The sequence below is a fragment of the Oreochromis aureus genome, linkage group 10 (assembly GCF_013358895.1).
Source record: "Oreochromis aureus strain Israel breed Guangdong linkage group 10, ZZ_aureus, whole genome shotgun sequence".
NCBI classification, from domain to species: Eukaryota; Metazoa; Chordata; class Actinopteri; order Cichliformes; family Cichlidae; genus Oreochromis; species Oreochromis aureus.
In genome coordinates, this window is record NC_052951.1 from 14,700,983 (window position 1) to 14,723,761 (window position 22,779).

The following is a 22,779-nucleotide window of genomic DNA, read 5'->3' on the forward strand; positions in this document are numbered from 1 at the left end:
ATTTTTGGCTGTGCAAAACTGAAAATGGCTGAACCGCTTTGACAGTGGAAATAAAATTGACTTTTCAGTTGGCGTCATCGGGGGATTATTCTCTCTGTGCTTGTCAGTGCCTTTCCACAGCAAATAGTTATTACTGTAAAATGTGTCTACATGTTACAGCCGGACAGCGCTCAGCATCGTCACTGTTCTCCGTTTGATTAAGCTGGCATGTGCTTCCCAGTATTAAGATTTATGGAGAAATGTATAGAAGAGGATACACATAAGGGAATTAAATCTCCCTCTGACTCAGATTGGACAGATGTGAAAAAAACAAAAATCCACAGCTTCTTCCAGCTTATTTACGTTCATAATAGCGGCAGATAAATGTCTACATGCTGTTTGGGCACTTGCCATTCCAGAGTGCTGTGCACTCATCCCTCCTGTGTTCTTTTTTGTTCGACCAGCCTCACTCCCCCACATGCCCCACCCCCTCCCCTGCTTGAGTAATGGCCTGCGTCGACTTCTTGTCACCATGAGAGGTGGTGCTGCATGGCTTGCCTCTGTCCTCCTGTTACCATGCGTGTCCTTTCAACCGACTAGGCAATCCCAGCTGATATCTATATCGACCGTGATTTAGCTGATATAGCTGCAGTCTCCCGTTACTTCTCCTGCAATCTCTTCCTCTCTGTTTCTCCTATTTAACTCCATCCTCAACCTCCCCCACCCATCCCTCCTCACTTTGTCTCTCCCTTTCTGATAATGTGTTCCATCCTCTCGAGTGGCAAAGTAGTCCAATTCATCAGTTCAAAACGTGAGCAGCTCAGAAACTCGGATCAGTCGTAGCCTGGAATAAGTTCTGCATGGTTAAGCAGCAGAGCTGCTGAGCTCTTTTAACATAGGGGTGCCTCGTATACAGATATGAGGTGAAAACATCAGGCAGAGAGATTAGAGCGAATTGATTTGGAGTGTAATGTAAAAACAGCAAAGGTTTGGAAGTGCAATCCTGGGAAAAGAGAGGTTTGAGATTGAATTTTGATGCAAGCTATTGATTTGCTTAAAATGGATTACATACCGCCGCCCATAACTTGCTTAGCGTAGGGGTGGCGAGCGATATTGCTCTGACAGGTATTTGTGTTTCTGTCGTTCATGCCTGTTGTAGCTCTGGAGTCTTTATGTTAGGAGCACGTCCATACCAATACCCTTGTGTTCATTCTGTAACAGCTCTGACAGCTCACCTAAATCAGGCTCCTCCTCTGCAGTATGATTCCTGCGTGTTACTGCCAGGACCTGCAAGCCAGTGCGCTGTGAATCTGTAGCATGTATTTATTCACACAACCCATTTACTTGCCTCACTATTTCCCTGTGTGTTTGCGCCGTGGCTGCCTGTTTTCTCTTTCGCTGTCTCTTCCTGTGTCTCCCTCCCTCCTGCTATCATTCTCCCACCCTCGCCACCCCCCCTCCTCACTCTCTTTGCTCACAGACTCTCTTTCTCAGACGCACGCACACACACACACACACACACACACACACACACACACAACGCACACACACACACAGAGGCACATGCTGTGCCTCACTGGATCAGAGCCTCTGACTACAGTATGCCTTCAGAAGAGCTCCTTTATCTTGCATTCATTAGACCACAACTCCAAGGCAAGGTTGCTTTTTGCCGGGGTCCAGACTTGTCCTGGAATTTTACCCATCCGGGATTCATTATTATACGACAGTGCTTTTTAATTAGCATAATTTTTGCTGCGGCAGTCCAAGGCTACATCTCACTCGCTGCCACCCAAGCCATCTGATCTGAGGAGAATCACCTGCTCTCCTTCAGAGACAGACACACGCAGCCGTCACGTTAACCAACCGTTCTCCGTCAGAGGCAGTACGGCGGATCTGGGCAAGGTAACAGGAGAAGATAAAGGGGGAATAAAGGAGCAGCAGTGAGGGGAATGCAGCAGTAGTCGCTACTGCGTGAGACTGAGCAGGTGGAGCGTGAGGGAAGGATCGTACGTTCAATTGAAACACTCAGCTGCATTCTGGTAGATCTCCATGCCAGAGGTTGCCGTTCGCTGGATTTGCTGCGCCTGTGAGAGGCTGAGTGAGGAGCCGCTGAGAAATTATTTATTTATTTTCTGGATTTTCTCCTTTACCGCGCTGCTGCTGCCGCCGCTGCTGCAGATACTGCTCCCTGTCTCTCGCTCTCTCTCTCTCGTCTTCTCCCCCCCCCCCCCTCCCAATCTCCGTTCTCTACCCATTCCCTGGCTAAAGGGGAACAAAAGCACTGGTTCCTGCATCACCCTTCATCGCTGCATCTCCACCTATTTTTATCTGCTCGTGATTTTTGCTTAATGAAATGATCCAGTTTCTCGCGGGAGCGTGTTATGTCTTCTACTGCGGTGGAGGGGCACTCTTCTTCTTAGTGGGCAGGCTCAGCTGCCCCCAAGCTCTACCTGTGGGCGATGGAGACTCCTATCAGAATTCCTATCACATCAATCTCTTTCGTGCCACTTCTCATGCCTAAATATCATGGTTGAGCAACATGCCCGTTTGAAATCAAGGCTGGATTCGTCTCCTTTTCTTTATTTGGATGTTTATCTTCTCTGCATTTAGGATGCACCTGGCTCACTTTTGGAAGAATGTGCTTTCAGGATGCTTTTTAGTAAGATTATAAATCTAGCTTTTCCGTGCAGTGGACATGTCGGCATGGCACAATGTTAAGTGAGAATAGACAGGTTAGTTGCTCTACAGTTTCTTCCACAAGTGCAACTGGATTTTGACTGCCTGTTTTTATATCCGGTTTTGATATTTTTCATAACATCCAGAGGATATTTTTGTCCAGAATCTAGAACTCTCGAACCAGTCTAAGGGAGTACAAAAGAAATGGGCCCAGATTGTTAGTGAGATGCCCTGTTGTCTTCAAGTTGGACTGTCAGAGGCCAAAGCTTGGCCAAGTTTTCTGTCTTGGGCCCATGTGGATCTAATATACATGGGTAGACTCTTTGCAGCCACCTCTGTGCTTGGACAGCGGAGCAGCTGGTCACAGTTTAGCCTAGGCATGGGCCTAAGTTATTGTTCGAGACTTGCCTTTTGGTTCACCTTGCTTACTGTACTCCCCATCCAGACTGGAACAGCACGCGTGTCCTCAAGTCTCAGTACTACACACCATGTCCACCACTTCCATAATAAGCATGGTACTGTTCCCATTGCTATCAACAGGATGCCTTTTCTTACCAGAGGGGGCCATGGTAAGACATTTCCCTTTGAGATTTACACTCTGCTGCATCACCGAGGCATCACTTTACTCAGATAGAACAGAGTGCCGTGGGATTATTAAGAGCTAGATATCAGATAAAATCTCTGCTGTCTCAAAGAATTGGCAGTATTGTCGTTTTAGAGGTAGAAAGGCTACTGCTGTTCTTGTTCTTTTTATTTTATTCTTGGTGGCTTGTTTGTGACATACAGCAGCATGATAGCTCTTTCAGCAGCTATAGATGAGCTGCAAGCCTCTGTGCGTCATTAACTATCTTTATCTGTCCGTCGGCATCAATAGTGTTTGCCCTTTCCCCGTGCTGCTGTTCAAGATGCGACTGCATCTGTGGATCTGTGTTTGTTTCATTACAAATAGAGATCAACAGCATGATGAATCATCATTGCAAATCTCCTTATCTTTCTCTGTGATGTTCCTGCTTGTTTTTGAGTGGCACAATGCACTCGTTGTTATGATTTTTCCCTTGTGGCAATGGTGATTGATGCAGTGTGTTGTAATTAGTACGATGTCGTGGCACAGAAGCTCTACAGTGATTATACTGTACAAACGCAGTTCGAGTGGGGATTGCTTTAAATTTATGAAAATAATCTTGATTTCGTTTAAAAATCGGCCTTGATCATTTTCTGTTCTGGTTATTTTTTAAAGCTTCAATATAACTCGGGCTTAGTGGATGGGATATAAAGTATTGATCTATCCTCAACAATCTGCATCAAATTGGCTACACTCCTTAAATCGGGTCCTTCAAAGCGCTGACACCAGAGTCATTGCTCCCTTTTATATCTTACTTTGAAATTTCAGTCCTAGGACCTGCTTTTATGTCCTATAAAAAGAGACCCGATGGATTTGCAGTGTCTTTTTCACAGCAGCAGTTTTGTCGCTTGCAAAAGGGCTAAAAATGTGATGAATTACATCTGTGCTATTATAGCCATATCATTCCTGACCAGGCTTTTACAAGGACAGCACAGCCTGTGATCAAACAAGCTTATAAAAAAAAAACACTTCTAAGAAGTTGCTGATAAATTTTCAATTACCTCTATTATAGATTTTGTACTGTGGGTTATTATGAAGGATGTGCTTCAGAGCAAGAAATTCAATTTAGTGCAACATAAATGATGCAGACAGCACTTGTGATTTAAAAGTCATGTCTGCAATACCGTAACGCAATATGTAGAATGCATATCTGGATGTTGGGGAGCATTTATTGGTGTAATGTTTACGGTAGTAAGTCATGTAATAACTATCAGAGAGTCCTAACCCTTTAAAAAGGCATAATAAATATGGCCTTCATTATCGGTCACAAACACCTTTATTGTAACACTTAAACCATAGTTTGTTTTGGGGGGTTTTGTCCTTGCTTTGATATAGCATAAATGCCTGTGTGTGTGTGTGTGTGTGTGTCTGAGCCTGAGCGTGTGCATGTGCGTGGTCATGTGTGTCAAGGCTGGCCAAAGACTTCTGGATGCCCCTGGGCTATTTTCTATTTATGGGCCACCTAGCCTGCTGCAAAGCCTTACATTTGTCATCCAACACATTATTGGATTGTTACATTAAAGTGGGTAATGTTCATAGCATGATCATACACACAGTATTTCTATGACAAGTACATGAAATACCAAGCAAAATAGGAAGGCATTAATCACTAAATTAGAACTAAGGTGTGAGGTTATAAAGGTTTTTATTACTTTTGCTTTACGTGATCAACAAATAACTGTTTTCTAGCAGTATCTTAGATGGAGTGGCATTCATATAGTTCCTTTCTCATCCTATACCAAAGCCACAGATGCTCCTAACCACAAGAATAATATGTGTTTTTAGCAAAAATGGCAAATATTCCTGATTCTCAAGTTGGAAAAAAATGGCTGATTTTCTCTGTTTAATAAGCTTGATCAGGAAAACAAAAAAATTGAGAAAATAACTGGTCGATTAAGCCCGTAGTAGTTTGTTCTGGCCTGTACATTTTTTACGTTAAACTCATATCTGCAACAACGCACCTTCAAATCCCTCGACAAAATCAGAAATCCTTCTTCCTCCAAGTACAAGACACTGCTCATCGCTCAGCTGGTCTTTGAGAGTTTGTTTTGTGTTGTTGTTGTTGTCCTTCACCTTCCCTTCATGTAACATAATAAAAAAGCATTGAAACTCAAAATGCATTTACAGCAATATAATAAATGTATAATTCAAAATAGGTTTTTCATTCATTTCTAAGCCTCGAATAAAACCCTGAATAACTCACACCTACTATATCAACTGCTTACAAAGACCTGCAGCATGTTTTCAGCATGGTTTGGTTTATGCAATTTAGCAGCAGTATCTGGTTCATTATAAATAAAATGTTTCCACTTGCTAAACAAAATACCCTACATGAGTTCATTAGCTATTGAACAGGGCCTTTTTAAGAATGTTAACACCATGTTAACTGAAGCTTTTCTTATACCAGGGGAAGCCAAATCCCAACTTGAAGCATATTATGTAACTTGCTTCCATAGTTCATATTCCATCACTGCAGGGCCATTAAAACCTTAAATGCAGCATTGTTTTAAATCAGGTTCTATGCTGAGATTTGCTGAACTCATCACCGAACCACTAGACCGCAAGAGAGCTAGCCATGACCCCAGTGCCAAAGACCTTGTATGCTCTCAACAAGAATGCAAGAAAGATTGCACCAGCTGACCCCCCTTCATGCTCACGACACACCCGCATGTTCAACACACTCAGTAAAAATATGCTGCACTTAGATCTCCAGGGCCCCCATGTTAGTGCAAGAACTGTCTGGCTGAGGCAAGGCAAAGAGGAGCTAATGCTTGCAGAGAGACGTCTCAAGTGCAGGAAATGGTTTAGCGAGCTTCTTTCAGTGATGATACCTTTGGGCACAATTCAAAATTTAAAGATTGAATAAAACAGAAAGCGTGCTGTCCTTAGATCGATGCATTAGTGCACCACAGTGTTTATTTTTTTCTTTGCTTTGAGAACTGCAGAAAGGGGGGAAAAAAAGGGACGTCCAAAGGTCTGTTGAAGGGGGCTCAGTTGTCTCCGGGTCGCATATTACATTACCCTCAAGGATTGTAGTGAGGAAGGCTTGAATACACATCCACAATCATACACTTACAAACACACACGACAAATAAAAGCAAATTTAAGCAACAGAGGTTGTCTCGGCCAGCGGATGCATATGTGTTCAGATTTTGCTTGTTAATTTTGTACACGATCATACAGCCATTGCCTCCGTTGCCATTCCATTCATTTTGATTGAGCGGGTCGTTTTGGGTGATGGACGCGACAAAGGATGGGGCGTAAAAGCAGAAACGAGAGACCTGCTCTAGATCTGCAGCAAAGCAGAACAGGAGGCTGAAAAAGTGTCTCAAGAGGAAAAAAAATGAGACACAAAAGAAGTGCGAGTGCTGCATTCTTGAAAAAATAGCCAGTAACCAAACATCATGGCACACATACTGTAGATTGCATTTATGCTGCCTAACTGGTACACATTTTAGCAATCCATTAAGCAGCCCGGCCTTCTGCATTAGTAGAAGAGGTAGGCCTATATGGGGGCTGGTAAGAACAGCAGCATTGTCTTGTAATCCTGCCTATCTGTAACATTACAGTGAGCATTAGCAAGGCTCCTCTTGAGGTGCAGTGAAGTTAATACATTGGCCATACATTTATGGTAGTCGATAAAAAGAAGAAGGGTCACATTCACAAAGAGTGATGTGGTTTTTTAGTACGTCACAGAGCACATTACAGGTTGGCTTGCTGTACCATTATATTGCATCAGAAACTTCTGCTTGCATGACAGACATGACAGTCTTGATATCAAGATGAAGGAAAACAGGGATTTAATTGATCAGCTTTGGGATGAAATTCTATCAAGCCATGAAGTTTAAATACCACCACTATACCACATATATATAAATATATATATATAACAAGGGCCTAAATATGGCCTAAATATGGCCTAAATTAGGTCATGGTACATAATGGACATTTCAGCTTCTAAAAAATTAACCAAAAAAAGAACCAAGAGGAGAAAAAAAATCTATTAAAAAATATAAAGACTACAGAGGTGCTCCATGAGAAAGAGTCTAAAACGCAAAAATGAATGAATGTAGCTGCAGACTAAATGTTTCTAGGAAATCCAGTGTTTCAAGGTCTTGTAGTGTTTTAAATTCTCAACAAAGTAAAGCCCTGTTATAATATGATTTGCTAAAGGTGCACAATTGTGTCATGCATGTTCCTTTTTTTTCCATAGGCCATATAACTGGTAGATTACAGGTGCTTATTAGAGCACTGCAGTGTGCATTTCGGGATCTCAAAATCACATTCGTCATTAAATACAATAATATCTGAATTGGGATGGTGACACCTGTTCTTACTGTGATCACAGCAAGTAGGATTTTACACTACAGCTGACATCCTTTAGCAGCTACTTTGGCAGACATGCAGCAGAGGAGCAACAGCTGTATCGGTTTATAGTCTGGTAGAACAAACTCCCGTTGTTTTGCTTTGCAGGCGCATTATTGATAAATCATTAAAAGCCCGCTCTGTGTTTTGCCAGTTGAATGCTTTTAATCTGAAGCAGCAGTGAAAGGAAATGTTCAGTTTGCATTAGCAGTAGCATGCGTGTGCCACCATTTTAACACAACCCAGCTGAGAGCATAGCATTACACTGTCAAGCACATCATGGACAGTTAAGAAGGGGATCAAAGTTAACGCCTTTTTTTCATTCGGCACATTCTTCTTTGGTGCCAAAACCTGCTATTTGTACTACCCACAATGCAGCTTTACGATTCAGTTCGATGTATTAGAGCATAGGCAAGGCCACGGAGGTCTAATAAGCAGACTGTATGTCCTCACTACCAGATTTTTATTCATTCCCAAACTTGTAGTCTTCAGTTCTAACCGACATTTATCAGATTTAATGCAGCTCCCTCTGGAGCCACTCAAGCCTTTATGCAACTCCCCAAGACCAGCAAACACACTTTGATGTGTAAAAGTGATGAGGTCTCCCTTTAATATAGCTCTGATGTGGCCTGAAGAGAGAAAAGTGAACTGTAACTATTAGGCTCATCTCAGTGAGATAAAATAATGCTGCTTTACTTGCGTCATCATTCCCTCTGAGTTCCTTGACAATTTGAATCCATGGTGGGAATAGGGCACTCCACCAGTAGCAATCAGAGCTACTTTATACTGCATAAATTAAACTAGAAGCACAGTGAATGGCTTCTACGTCTTCTCCTTCTTCTTCTTTTTGCTGCTCCCTTTGCCGCCTCCATCTCACCCCATCTCTTCTTTCCAAACACCAACCCTCTCCTTCACTACATCCCTGAACCGTCTCTTTGGTCTTCCTCTTTCCCTCCTCCCTGGCAGTTCAATCTTCAGCATCCTTTGTCTACATTTTCTTCTCTCGCCCTGCTGCCAAACCCCCCTCCTCCTCCTATGTCTTCAGCAAACACTAACACAGTTTCCACCGGCACCCTGCTGGCAACAGCAGCAGCGGCGCTTGTTGTTAGCCCAGTCCTCAACTGATCTGGTATGGAAATCTCATTCTTCACGAAGCATATTTGATTTAGCAAAGGCTTTTACACTACATGTCCTTCCTGACGCAACTCTCCCCATTTACTGGAGAGAAGCACTAGGTGTAGACTGGCGCGTGCCCCTCCCCCCCGTGGCAGAGTTAAGCACACTGAGTAGCTATTGCTAGAAAATAAATACCATAAGCAATGTTAAAAAATGTTTTTGCATCCAGATGTTTAAAATACACCTGCCTCACGATCAAGCCATCACCGGTAACTTTAATATCGCTTTATTTCAACAATGACAGCTGACGGGGGCAAAGTCTGAGAAGGCTGGGGTCATTATCACTGACATGGTCATAAAAGTTATTGTGGCGCATTGATGGGAGATGTCTTGCACTTGAGTCACTGTCAAAACAGCTTCACCAGGACACACATCACCTGAAATCTGAGCGGGGCAAAACCTTAACGCTGGTTCAGACGACGGGGTTTGTTGGAGGTGCTCTGAGCTGCAGACATTCAATTTAAGAAGTGACAGCGTGGATACATCTTGCTGATAGGAGCAGAAACTGCAATTCAAGCATAATACAGCCGAAGCCTGCGTGCGCCAGCTGAATGTGCGCTTATTTAAGATTCATAACGCTTTTCAGTCTGGCTTTTGGTTGATCAGATTTAATTGATTTGATTGATTTGATTTCCAAAGTCTGTGTTTACTGTGCTAAGTATATGATGCCACTTTCTAACGTGAACGCCATATTTTTACTTGGGAGCCATATGTCCTCTCTGTCAGGCTTTAGGCTGCACTATTCATTTTCATCGTTTCAGTGAGCCGTATTTAATAGACCGTGGAAGAAGTGTGCCTCAGATGCCATAAGTCAAACGATAAATTCGAACTTGATATTTCTCCATAACCCTCTATTTCAGCAAACCGCTCACAGATGAAAGATTTATGTGAGTTTATTTTCTTAATTGAACAGCTTTGTTTTCCCAGTAAAGTGCCCTTGTTGCCCTTCACAAACTGTCTGTCTGATGCCTCCACAGCATATTGTACTGTATACTGTACTACACTTGGACATTTTTGCCCTGCTGGAGGCTGGCAGGCCAATTCAGAGCTGTTAATTGACATTAAACAGCCTTAGGTACACTTAGATATGAAAATCCTGATCATAATCACCAGAAATGATTTAAATGGCAATGAGAGGATGAGTAATTTACAGCTTATTCCACTGCTTTGTGTCAGTAATGTTGCTGATATTAGTCGCTTTTTGTATGATTCATTATGACAGCAAATATTCGCTCCCTCTGGCCACAGGAATTCTTTACGACAGCAAGCTCAGGGGGCGTTTTCAAACCTTTTCACATCTTAACTGATACATGTGATAAAAATTATCGCCAGCATCTCAGCGTATTTTGCAAGTCCTATGAGCATGTTGCCTCGTCTCTCGCGTATTCAGCTGGCTGAGAGCTCAAATGAAAAGAACAGGATGTTTGAGTGGGTAGCATGCATCTTGGCACAAACAAGCAATCCATACTGTTACATTTGTTGTGTAAAGGATCCATTAAGACATGACAATCACTCATGGTTTCTTTATAGAAATTCAGGTGCTCCATTTACGTAATTACTATGCATTTAAATAAAGCGAATTATTCATATGATATCATTATATGCTGAGGGGGCTGTGTTAAACTGAGAGAAGTTTTTAAAGGTGCAGTGTATAGCATGTCTAACTCTAGATGAGGTGACTGTTGCACAAGCGATGCTACTGTGGTTTCTTTGGCCAGCTTTCTTTAACACTGGAAGCACCAAATATCATCTAATCCTCTTAGAACAAATCCATCATTTCATATTTCATGACTTTTCCTGAAGTGGGTTCAGCCATCATGCAGTGAATTTTCAGGGTGTGTGAGATAAAAAGAAAAAAAAGTTACAACCACTTCCGCCTACAACTGCCAACTGAGTCATTTTGACCCCCATAGAAATCAGTGTAAAAACGCTACGCTACACATTAGCGCTATGCTTGGCTTCCTGGCAACGCGTACATTTTGATAGAAAGGCTAAATATGACTGATATATAAATGTTTAGGAGACTGTAGTTAGATAAAAGATGATTAATTACCGCAGGATTGAACAGATCAGGGCCTAAATAAAAATAAAAATAAAGATGAGCTGAGCAGAGAATCCAGAGGGTGGAGAACTAACCCGAGCAAATAAAGAGTGAAATCCAGAGCAGAGCGGTCAAAATAGGGTTTTAAGATGAGCAGGACTGCAGACTTAAGAGCAGCGTGGGGTTAACTATTTTACCTTTACAGCATGTAATGAAATAGCCAAAATCATTTATAAAACTAGTAACATCCCCAAACAGAAAACTTAATATTAAACATTTATGTCAAGTCTTGCATAGAATTAGAAAAATTAGATTAAAACTAGTAGCCCATTGCTGCTGTTGTTGGAGGATGGAGTCAAAATGACCTCCCCTGGTGTTTCTAGTGTTATTTTCTAACTGGTGATCACGTTTATCGACAGATGTTGCTAAAGCATAGAGATCATCATATAAGCAACATGCATGTGACCTGCGAGACAAACTGCATAATTTAGGCTTGCTGCGGGAACCAGATCTTCAGTCCCGAGTATTGCTTGATGCTGGCTGGGAGGGAATGTGTTGTGCACAGTGTGCGGGCGGGAGGGATAGGTGCTAGGGTATAAACAAACCCTAGCCAGCTGCCTTTCATGTTAATCCTGCTTCCTAGTGGTCGCTTGCCAGGGCCGTTGTGTGCCGTCGCCATCGTTGTGTTTACTGTTTCATTCATTGACTTCCTGCCCTTCAACATGACTGACAAGAGGTCAGATTCATAGATGGTATAAAAGAAAAATACGAGCTCTGGGCAGCACTAAATCTTCTTGCTCTCGTGATGGACTGAGGGGAGACTGGATGCTTCATTGACTCACTATCTCATCTTGGGGTACAAAATCGCGTTACGTAAGGGCATGGGCTGGCAGTAAGTGGTTAGCATGTAACTTTGGTAGATATCAGTCAATCCGTACATTTGACATAAAGTCATGGCTATTAATTCTTAACACTGTACTGATCAATTATTTATTAGGATTATGATTAATTTATTTTCTTAACGTTTGAAGCCGTTTTTAGGTCATTATCTTACATATTTTATCATTAATATCCCTAATTTGATTTGCACAGTGAATATGCTCCATCGCTTTATTATTATTCCCATATAATATAGTAGACAGCAGGAGCATTGCAGTGCCTGTGTAAAATATAGTTAATTGCCACAGCTGCAAACTAATAATGATGTGATATACAGTGAACACTTTGCAGTTGAGAATCTCCAAGGATGCCTTGTTATTAAAGCACAGATGCAATGTACAGCCACAAGACAAGAGCAGAGAACTCCCATGAGGTAGTCGGCAGAGAGCGAGCGAGCAGGGAGCTGTTTCAAAGCAACAAATTGTGATGTTTATAGTAATAATTTTGATTTTATGTGTGCTTTCGTTGATGGAGCTCAGCCACAGAAAAGAAGAGATAAGAGGAGACGGAACAGGAAGGCAGAAAGGTGTATTGAAATGCTTTAATGTTATGACTAATTCAGGAGTTACTGCTATCTATAGACAGGTGTTTCTGTGCAGGTGTATTAATATTCTATATTTTTTGATGCACACACAAGGAGTGCTTGCTACCTTTGTTCACCTTTCTGCTCTGTCTGTTTCTGTCCGTGTGATCCCAACAGCAAACTAAATGTTTGTGTTCGGAAACCATTTGTAGTGAGATGTTTCCTTGACGGGGGAAATCATTTCTGAGATTAAAGACTGAGAGTTTTTGTTGTTTTTGTTTATCTCATCAGTGTGTACTGCTCACAAAGAAATCCCTTCTTCCAGCAGACTTAATTGAAATTTCCTAATTTCTGAAATACACTTCCATAGGTCCATAATTAATAAGCAGTCACCCAATATCAAGTGTTGTACTTCAAGACCATTTGGTTAATGAGCTTTAGCTTAGTTATTCGGAAATTTGGTCACACGTAATTGAGTACAGTAAAGACTGGATTGGATTTTTGGTCTGCTGTATTTTAGCCGAGAAGAATCCATTAAAATATACGAAATCACTCCTGATACCAATCTGAACTAATGATAAAATTAATACACGGTTTTGTGCGTAGGCGTTAGCTGAATCAAGAGGGTATCTACCGATACTCTTCTTTGTTCCAACTCCCTATTATTTTGTTATTATCCATCCACTGCGGCTTAGCGAGTAAACACTCGCACTTAAAAGCCCTGTAGCCTTGGAAGATATCCACTTGACTAATTCAGTCTGCTGGAGTCAGTTAGTAGCTGCGTCTGAACTTTCCCTCAGCACATCTGTCAGTGTTGTTCACCGTCACTTGCATTAATATCCATTTAGGTTTTGCTGCAGCCAGTATGGAAAGAATGAATAATTACAGTGAACAATACATGGCACCTCTGTAGTGTACATTAGCCTACATGCGAACATGTCAGTTATATTTTAGCTGAGTATATAACAACAGGCAGATATAATTTTCTAACTTCTCAAGACAGTTACAGTGAAAGACTGCAGGTTAAATTGCTGTTTTCACATGAGATGACTTATCTGGTAATTAAGCATGACTTTGTCGTATTTGAATAGAATGAAAATGTCATCTATTGCTTTGCTAAAATATGATTTTCTTTCATAGATCTACATTTTTTGTTGTTATTTAGCTATAACCAAAGTCCCCCACATTTTTCTGATGACATTTGGTGACATTTGTACTCACCACACTATTAAATGTGATGCAGCGATCGACCAAAGACCGGTATTTAGACTTCTAAAACTTGGAACAAGAAGTGCATGAGGCTTAAGCCTCTTGAGTATACTTTTAAAGAGGTGTCCTGGCTTATACAGCAGAGTGAAATTTGAAAAGAGGCCTGATATGAAATGGGGTCTCCGAACATGTGGACTGAACACTCCGTGGCTTGGCTGCTCTTTGTTTGTTTTCACAAGAGTAAACAGAACTAGGAATCATGAAGGCTTGTATGATATAATCAACTGCAGCATTATGGCCCTCCAACAAATACCAGCAGTGTTTGATTTTGGTTGAGTATGTGGTGAAGTGCTAGTTTGGAACTCCTTATAGGCAAGTAGACTATCTACACAAGTACTGTACTATATGTTGTAGGGCTGATAGAATGTATTACTATAAGCCCTCATAATGCTATGTTGTTTTCATAACAAAGGCGTAGCATCCGATGGGGCAGTTGGGACAATAGCCCGAGGCCCAGAGGATGTGAGGTGGGGGCTAGTTGGCATAGTTACCAGATAATTAGTCCTGCTAATATTTTAAATTCACAGTTTTATCTTTTGGACCGAAGCTTGTTTATGCAGTATACATTTTCTTTATTAATTGAATTTTAGCTCTGCAAATATTTACTCTCCACTGATTAAAACAGAAACCTTTTCTAAATACATTTTGAATGCATAGAGGCATGCTGGGAAATCTTTGATTATTTTTTGTTTGTTTGCTTTTTTCTGGCCTTTCTCTCTGTCATTTGTGGTTGATGCAGGCGAACCTGTTTACATCACCTGTGATGCTGTTGTAAATTATGTTTAGCAGGACAAAGTACGGTTGAAAAGAGGAAGGAGAGAACAGGTTGAGTATACCTGCAGGGTATTGGTCCGCAAGGTCCGAAAGATAAAGTTGGGTTGGTGAGTAGTTTTTATAGAGCACTGAAACATTGTTCTCATTTATAGGCTGGAAATATGCAAATAATACTGTAATATATGTGCATGATGTATCTAGAAGCTGGACCATAGGAAACGATTGCGAATGAGGAATCCTATAAATAAGTCTGTGACGATCGGAGGTTAATGGGTTTCTCTCATTTCTTCCATGCTTACACACATTACAGATGTCTTTGTATGACTTTAGCAAGGCTGAATCTGTTTTGGGCTTATGGAAGATGGTGCAAGTTTATAGCATAAGCTTAAATAAATGTGTCTGTTCCTTCAAATGCTTTTATCCGTGGTTCTGATCAAAAGCTGGAACCATGTTATTGATATTAGTATTACTGCTACTATACTATATAATATTTTCTTACTCAACTATACTGTGTGTGTGTGTGTGTGTGTGTGTGTGTGTGTGTGTGTGTGTGTGTGTGTGTGTGAGAGAGAGAGAGAGAGAGAGAGAGAGAGAGAGGGGGAGAGAGAGAGAATGTGAGATCCTGCCTTGGTTGCTGGCAGTAGGAACCTAAAAAAACACTATATCTGCCCCGGGGCCCATCGCAGAGTTGTTACGGCTGTGATTCGTAACCTACATTTTGTTTAAGACACAATAAGACACAGGCATAATAAGCAAGATAGTGGTTTGAAAATGAATCTAGAAGTCCATTACACATCACTGTGAAAAGTAACAAAGTCCCCATGCAAAATTCTGCAAAGAAAAGTAATCTAAGAAGAAGAGAAGAATCTACAAGGACACACAAACCTGTTCAGTCTTCTCAAAAGTAATTTGGGAAGAGGAGACTAAGAGGCCAGCTGTGAATAACATTAACTGAAAGGAAGAAGCCAATAAAACCGCTCTTTGATGTGACTAATGTCACTGACTCATATTCGACTGCAAATCCCTGACATTAATTAAGATTACCTCAGTAAGAAATAATTTTGTTTTAAAATAATTGCTGTCAGAGAACCTGCCCTTTTAATTTAAATTCAAAGCCAGCACAGGATGTTTTTCAGCATTTGGATTAGGCGTTTAATGTTAAGAAAGCATCCAACCAGCAGCTTGATCCTGTCAATAGGAGACCTGTATGGTGAGTGCCCATTACGCTGAAGAGTGGAGTCTTTGTAGAAGGTTGACATTGAGGCTACAATTTCATCTCAAGTGTTTCTCTGAGCTTCTATACTTAAATCTTTGAGCGATTCGGGCATTGAAAACTACCAGTCGTGAAAACAGCTCTTAGGTTTCAGTTGCTGAAACGATCCAACACGAGTTTGTGTGTACTATCTGAAGTAATTCTCGTTTCTGCTATGGCCACGTATTACAGTGACTGCACTATCACCTGCCTTTGCATAACTTTGTAACCTGCGGACAGCGCTTGGCTCTCACTTAGATTTTCCACATTTAAACTCTGAAAGCTGTGTGGATTGTATTACATGGCTTAAAGTACACAAATGAAAGAATTTAGCAAATTAATCTTGAAATGCCATTATGCAGTTTGTTTTTTTTGAATTTAGGAAAATGTAACAGGTGTCACAAGAGGTGTCATATGTACAGGCTGATCAGCATATGGATTCTGCAATTTAAGCAAGACTTGCAAATGTTGTTTATCTCAAGGAGACAAAAATCTTGCTGAGCACAGAGGAAAGACTTGCACAGTAAAGGTTCAAGCAGATATATTTCTTCCTCATGCACCTGTTAGATACTGCACTAGCTGCTATTTTGTATTAATATCAAGTGTTTGCGATGCATTTTAACTGTGATTATTAAATGGTTGGCTAAATGATAAAAAACAAACTGAAACTATCCAGAGTATCATCCGTATCTTTCAAAAACCAAGAAGGTACAGGGACAAAAGATGCCGTTAGTTTCTGGATTTCCATGGTGCAAGAGAAGTTTACATCTGTGAAAGCAAAGCTTTATCAAACTGAGTAGTTCAGGCTATTTAATGGAGATTCATGAGTGGGTCTCTTTAATAAATGTCCCATCTTTGGTTGAAGTTTTTCTCTGCCTATGGCATGATTTTGAAAAATGAAAGGTAGTGTTCGTGCAAGGAAAGAGAGACGTGGAATCTCATCTCTTTATAATAAGGATTGGTACTTCCAGAAAAAAAAAAACTAAAAACTAACAAATGTTAAATTAGTTAAAAGAACCAAGGCTAAGGGAAGACACCTGATAAAGCAGAACTAATTATGTTAAAAATGCTGCCTGTTTTTAAAAGTGTCTCTGGCTACTGTCTGTCCTCTCAACTTTTCCTTATCGCCTCTGTTCCCAGCTGGCACCACATATATCTTCGGGAAAGGCGGAGCTCTCATCACATTCACCTGGGCCCCCAATGAGCGCCCGAGCACCCGAGCTGACCGCTTAGCCGTGGGCTTCAGCACTCAGCAGAAGGATGCCATCTTGGTGCGAGTGGAGAGCACCCATGGGCTTGGAGACTATCTTCAGCTACACATAGTAAGAGCGTGAATCTGTGTGGCTTTAAGTCACAAAAAGGGAAGACTGGTATGGTATCACACTGCTATGATAGATAAAAAAAAAACACTTAAAGGAGATTAGAATTTAAATATTTCATACATATGACCTGCGGCTATGCTCTGAATACTCTGAATACTATGCTCATTCTTTTTCTGGTTTCTAAATATTACATTTTTTTAAAAGTGGAGTTACTTAGACAGAAAATGTAAGAATGATTACCCAGAGAGATTTTAAGATACTTTTTCTATTCATTTTATTTCCTTCTACGAGTGAGTCTGCTCATACCACCTGCATCCTGTATTCATGAGCTTAAAATCATGTTGTGATTATACGAGGGCAGACTTTCTGTGTAGAATAAATTATCCTTAATAGCATTTATGGTCATTCATATTGTGCTATTTAATGTCATACTTTGTAAATATGGTTATAAAGAAGCATTGTGATTGGTTTAGGAGGCGAAAAGGACAACATACTTTGTATGTCATGGAAATCTGGTCTATGTGAGGTGTGCAGCCTATCAGAACTGTTCAAATTAGTCTACTCTGTCTGCAAACAGAATAGTGCAACAGCAACTATTTGAATGCCCGAACAACATGTACATACATGGAAACAAAGGAAACCATGAAATGAACTTCACTACACTGAAATGTGAGATTTCAGTGTTTTGTTTTTCCGTTCTGTGCAACTTTAATTTGGTTTGCCAAGTTCACTGTAATTGAATGAGATCCTGGACCTTGAGACTGAATTTAACTTTTTTGAAGTTATTCAAAAGTTTAAAAAAATGCTGCTGTGTCTTTCCTCTAAGCTGGCTTCTTAGCTGTTAACCTTTATTATTCAAGCCAGGTCTGCATGTTGAGAAGGAGGCAGAGAAAGAGACTTCACGATAACATCACATGACCTTTCTGCAAAATGATTCACAACATTTGGATATCTGTTGGCGCTGTGCATATTCACAGAGCTTTGTTGGAGGGTGTAAATTACAGTAACTATGATGTCATCATGTGCTTCAGAGCGGCTGCAGCTACTTCTCAAATGCTCACCAGCTTCTGACAACAAGGCAGCCATGTAACTCACGGGTCCTTAAAGGGAAACGCTAACAAGAGATTTCAGCTTCCCTCACGAGTTGCCACAGAGCGTGTTATTCTATCGATAAACTGGTAAGCTGTTCCTGATGCTGATTGCAGTATTTTCAACCTTTATAATGCCAGCAGAAAGAACTAGGCAAGCCACAGTGAACAGTACGTAAGTGGTTACTGTCATACTGGCAGCATTTCCAACAGCAGTTAAATAAATATAGACAGAGCAGAAATAGTTACAGCTACAAAAAGGGGAAGAAAAAGACAGCTAAGGTGACAAAGTTTTATATGAGTAAACATGTAAGTCGCATATCATCATTTCTCTCCAAATAAGCTGATGAAGGCCCAAAAAAACAGGAAACAAGCTCGCATTTGCTAGTGGAGTTCTAATGCTCCAATCTTAATTAAATGAAATGGATATAACTAAACCTCTCGGTCTATTTTTAAATGACGTTTTAACTAGACTTTGTCCTTATTCTAACTTGGCGCAGAAGCATCACAGCTTGTATGATTCACCGATTAGTGGCATCTGAGTCCAAATATTGGAATAAAATAGGAATTAATAAATCACAAGTACAAGAAGGAGAAGAGGCGCACGCACGTCAGCAGACTACGAGATATTTTCTGGTGATGAACCATGTGTGGATATGTGTTTGCGTGTCTGTGTGTGTGTGTGGTCGTTGAAGCCAAGTGGCGCCTCAGCATCTGCCTGCAATGGTGCCTTTTTCTGGAGGGAAATCAGGCTTTTTAGTATGGAGCCACAGGACAGGTGTGCAGTGATGAAAACCAGAAGGGAGATCTGTCAAACGTCTGTGAATGGTGTAATAATTAAAATCACATCTGTTGACAAAACTCGTAACTCGAAGTCGCTATCTTATTAGCAGACACTTTTGTGATAAACACTAAAAGGAAAAAAAGCCTTTATAAAATTACAAATCTGACCTTTGAAAGCAAAACTTTGGCTCCTCTTATTTTTAATTATTATTTCTCATTTGAATTGGATTCATTCTGATTATGAAGCTTTGAGGTCAGCTGTCTGGTGTTTACATGTGTGGATGCACACGCACTTAGTGTCATATCCACTAAAGTGATGAATATGTCCTCAGTGGCTAATCTAATCTGTGGCACGTGTCTGATCAGCTCCCTGAAGATAGCTATCGTCCGTTCCAGGGGACCAGTTCAGCTCAGAAGCTGCCGTTTTGGGCATGCATAACCACACATTTACACTACTGTTTTGGGCATTCGCAGAAGGAAAGACGAATGGACCCCATGTGCAGAAAGAACCCAGCCTGAAAACAATCTGATTGAATTGTTTATATTGCAAAAAAATAATAATAATAAGTCTTCTGATGAAAAAGTTTCATCACCCTTCTGAAACCAGTTGTGATTTACGTGCGTGCCTCTTTTATTCATATCATTTTTATTCTAAAAGGAATTTGAATTGTAATATCAGTCTCTGTATTAAAGCACCTGCTGTTAAGCATGTGGAAAAGTACTTTCTACCTGATTTATTGGACTCATTTGATCTAATATTGAACTTTTTGGTGCAAATACAACACACAGAAGCAGGTAAAAGACTAGAATAAAAAGGATCATGCTTGTCAGCATCTCCTTATTTTCCACACCACATTGACTCTGTCTCTTAATCTTAACTCTGAGTGCAGGGCGAGGGGAAAGACTCAAAAGGGGCATCACATTCGTCCTACCAAACCAAATACATATTTTTGTTTTAACGGATATTCTGCTAATTGTAATTTGCACGTATATCACATTATACTGAAAAACAGATAAAAACTGTAGTGTTTAACATTTAAGCAAAAAAAACAGTGTTTTTCCTCCACATGTCATTTACTTGACATATTTTGGTTCAAAAATCCAGCTCTGGATGTTTTTTTTTAAATCGCCTAATTTAAATTGCATTTCCAATTTTAAAAGTCTGAATCTGACCTTGCCAGCCGTAGACTGTTGCTAGTAAATGCAAGGATTCCTGCCTGCGTGCAAAGTGAGCTGAAAACATTTTTCCTAGCATCTGCCAAGTCCTTGCGCACAGACAGATTGCTGAGTTTGACACCTTATTACTGCTCAGCGGAGGGAAATCCAAAGCAGTTCAGGTGGTGTTGAGGTTGTCTTTTTTTAGTTTCCCAACAATTTCACACCTTCTTGTTTTGTAGAGACATAAGTTGTGATTTGTTTTAGTGTATTCTGCTTTAGTGTTAATTCTTCTTTTTATCTCATTCTGTCTCCACGCTGGAATTTGCCCTCTGTAAAAGAGGACGACTGAGAGCAAAGCTGGCTTGAATAACAGTTGAAAATAGTAAAGGAAACAAATGATATGAGCTTTTTATGGTGTAGATTTTCTTCAGATGTCACCTTTCATTCAAAACTACCACTGTGATGAATAATTACAGTGGGATTTCAGAGCTGCTGAAGATTGCTGTAATAAACTGGTCACATGGTTAGCTCAAAAATATGACTTTGAACACGGTACATACACCAGCTTAAAAGACCAATTATTCTGCACAAAAGCAGCAAACCATCACCATATTCAGTTGAGAGCACATCAGAGTGGCTAATGCTATTTTCAAATGGTCATGTTTTTAATGAGTGACTAAAAGATGAAACAAAACAGAACATTCACTGCGCAAAATGGAGACTATTAGAATTGTTAAAGCAGTGCTTCAAGAGCAAAAGATCAACTTACTGGATGAGATTTGGGTGGACCTCAGTGATTCCTTAATCTCACTCCTCTCCCCAATATCACTAAGGTGATAAGCCATTTGGCTATATAGCCAGAATATATTTTACAGTAATAATTACACATTTTTATGCAGAACTTATTTTAGTTGGGAATCAGTGTCTTTCATAATGTTTGAAATTTTATAGCTCAGTTTCCTTCATTTAAGATGTGTCTTTTCCATCAGAAATTAATGGAAACCTTACCCCTGACCACAGCGACACGCCTGATTGAAGCACATTTTATCATTTCTATATTTATGAGAAAGATTCGAAGTCTCTAAAATCCCAACAGTATTGTCGCAGGCTCCCACCCACCTCTAAAAAGTCTCTAGTAGAGAGAGTGTAGTAAAGCAAGCCAATTCAGAGACAGACATTTGGCTGCTGACAAACTGAGACAGACAGATATGCTGGTGGTGTTAAAAGAATCATGATCTGTCCACTCTGTGCTCCGTTTAAAAATATATCAGGCAGCGGCGATGTATCATCACAGAAGAATTGTTAGTGCTGTAACTCTTTTAATTCATCTTTTCATGTCATCATTTCATCTAAAGAAGCTGAAAATTCTTGAAATCACATATCCTTATAAAAATCAGTACTTTTTCCCTCATGTGAATTATAGTCAATAGCAGGTAAGATGAGATACTAGAATGAAAAATCTTTGGGAGAAAAGTAACGGTCCATCAGAGCTGGTGTCAAAACAGCTGAGAGAGCGTGCAAGAAAATGCACTTCATACAGTTACATGGGCATTAAAAACCACTTTGCAGTTAAGGAATTGATGGCACAGTCACACTCAACGAGTTATTGTCAGTTAGATAAAATAACCACACCCATAATAATATATAACTTTAAGCCTTTATATAAAGTCAGTGCAGTTATCATAATGCTGTGTTTATAGTAGCCAGTTATCCATTCCTTATTTATTCCAGAATCATTTAAAAATCTGGCAATCTGCTCCCTTGCACATATAAATCTTGAAATATGCTATATTCATGTTGCTGTCTGTATTATCTGTTTGTCTTTCTGTTAAGTACACTGAGAGGAATGAAAAATGCTTTTCCAGGCTGCAGATAAGTTTATTTGTGCTGTAAAGTTGGGCATTTTTATCATGGGGGTCTATAAGGGTTGACTCACAAAATGCTTGCTTCAGCACCACATTGCCTTCAATTTTGTATTTTATCTGGAAGATGCTTTACCCTGCACACTGAAAAAATGATGCTAAAGGGCAGTGAGTAAAAATGTGATGCCGAGGGGTCATGACCAAGCATCAGTATGTGATAAGTTGGGAGTGAGAATGTGTTGACTAGAATGGCCAAGCTTTTGTTTACAAAAACTGGGGTGCATTAGTGTTGCTTTGCCAGCTGTCAAAAGGTGCTTCAGGGCTATTTTGCAATCACGCTCTAAGACTGAGTAAGCAAAATAGGAGCAGCGCTTTTTGAAGCCATAAGGACCCCCAGGCAGACTCTACTGGCCCTGGAGATTTTAATTGTTGTCCAGAGGACACGGGTTGAATTTGACCTGAGGTCGCACTACCCTGTAGCTGCCTAATGGCTACTCATCAGTTTGCATCATCGGAGGAATAATTAAACTACCGACATCCAAAGCTGTCGATTTAGGTTACAGATAAATATACAAAGAAAAGATAAAGGATAACACTAAAAAATAACACTAAAAAATAAAAAATATAAGGAATTTATAGTAAGTACATATCAAAAGGCATTAAAAAGATTTCTCATTTGCCAAAGTGTGTCTTTGTTCTTTACTAACAAGGTTCCTGCTAACCTGCATTAACTCCATAACTAATTAAGCTCACATGAAGTACTTGTAAGTGGGTAAACCTTTGTCTTAAAGGGGTTTTCATGTTCTGTGATATTTGTGTGACTTCAACTGTCCAGCTTTTGTTCAGGGATCATAATTCAGTTGCACATATTCACCTGTTCCTGAGTTTATGATGGCTTTCAGGTGATTGTAGAAAGCAAAAAAAAATAACAATCCAAAATATACTAACAG

General features: G+C 40.3%; 1 protein-coding gene across 6 annotated transcripts in view; it reads left to right on the top strand.

Moving 5' to 3' along the window:
• nrxn2a (neurexin 2a) overlaps nucleotides 1-22,779 on the top strand; it is a 128,049-nt gene that overhangs the window by 93,191 nt on the left and 12,079 nt on the right. For 5 of the 6 annotated variants that reach the window (XM_039618668.1, XM_039618672.1, XM_039618670.1 and 2 more), the window contains one exon: nucleotides 16,757-16,938. In XM_039618668.1, coding sequence (XP_039474602.1) covers nucleotides 16,757-16,938 — 182 coding nt within the window. Of the gene's footprint in view, nucleotides 1-1,524; nucleotides 3,225-16,756; nucleotides 16,939-22,779 lie in introns of those variants that run through there. The other variant, XM_039618673.1, reaches the window with a different exon arrangement.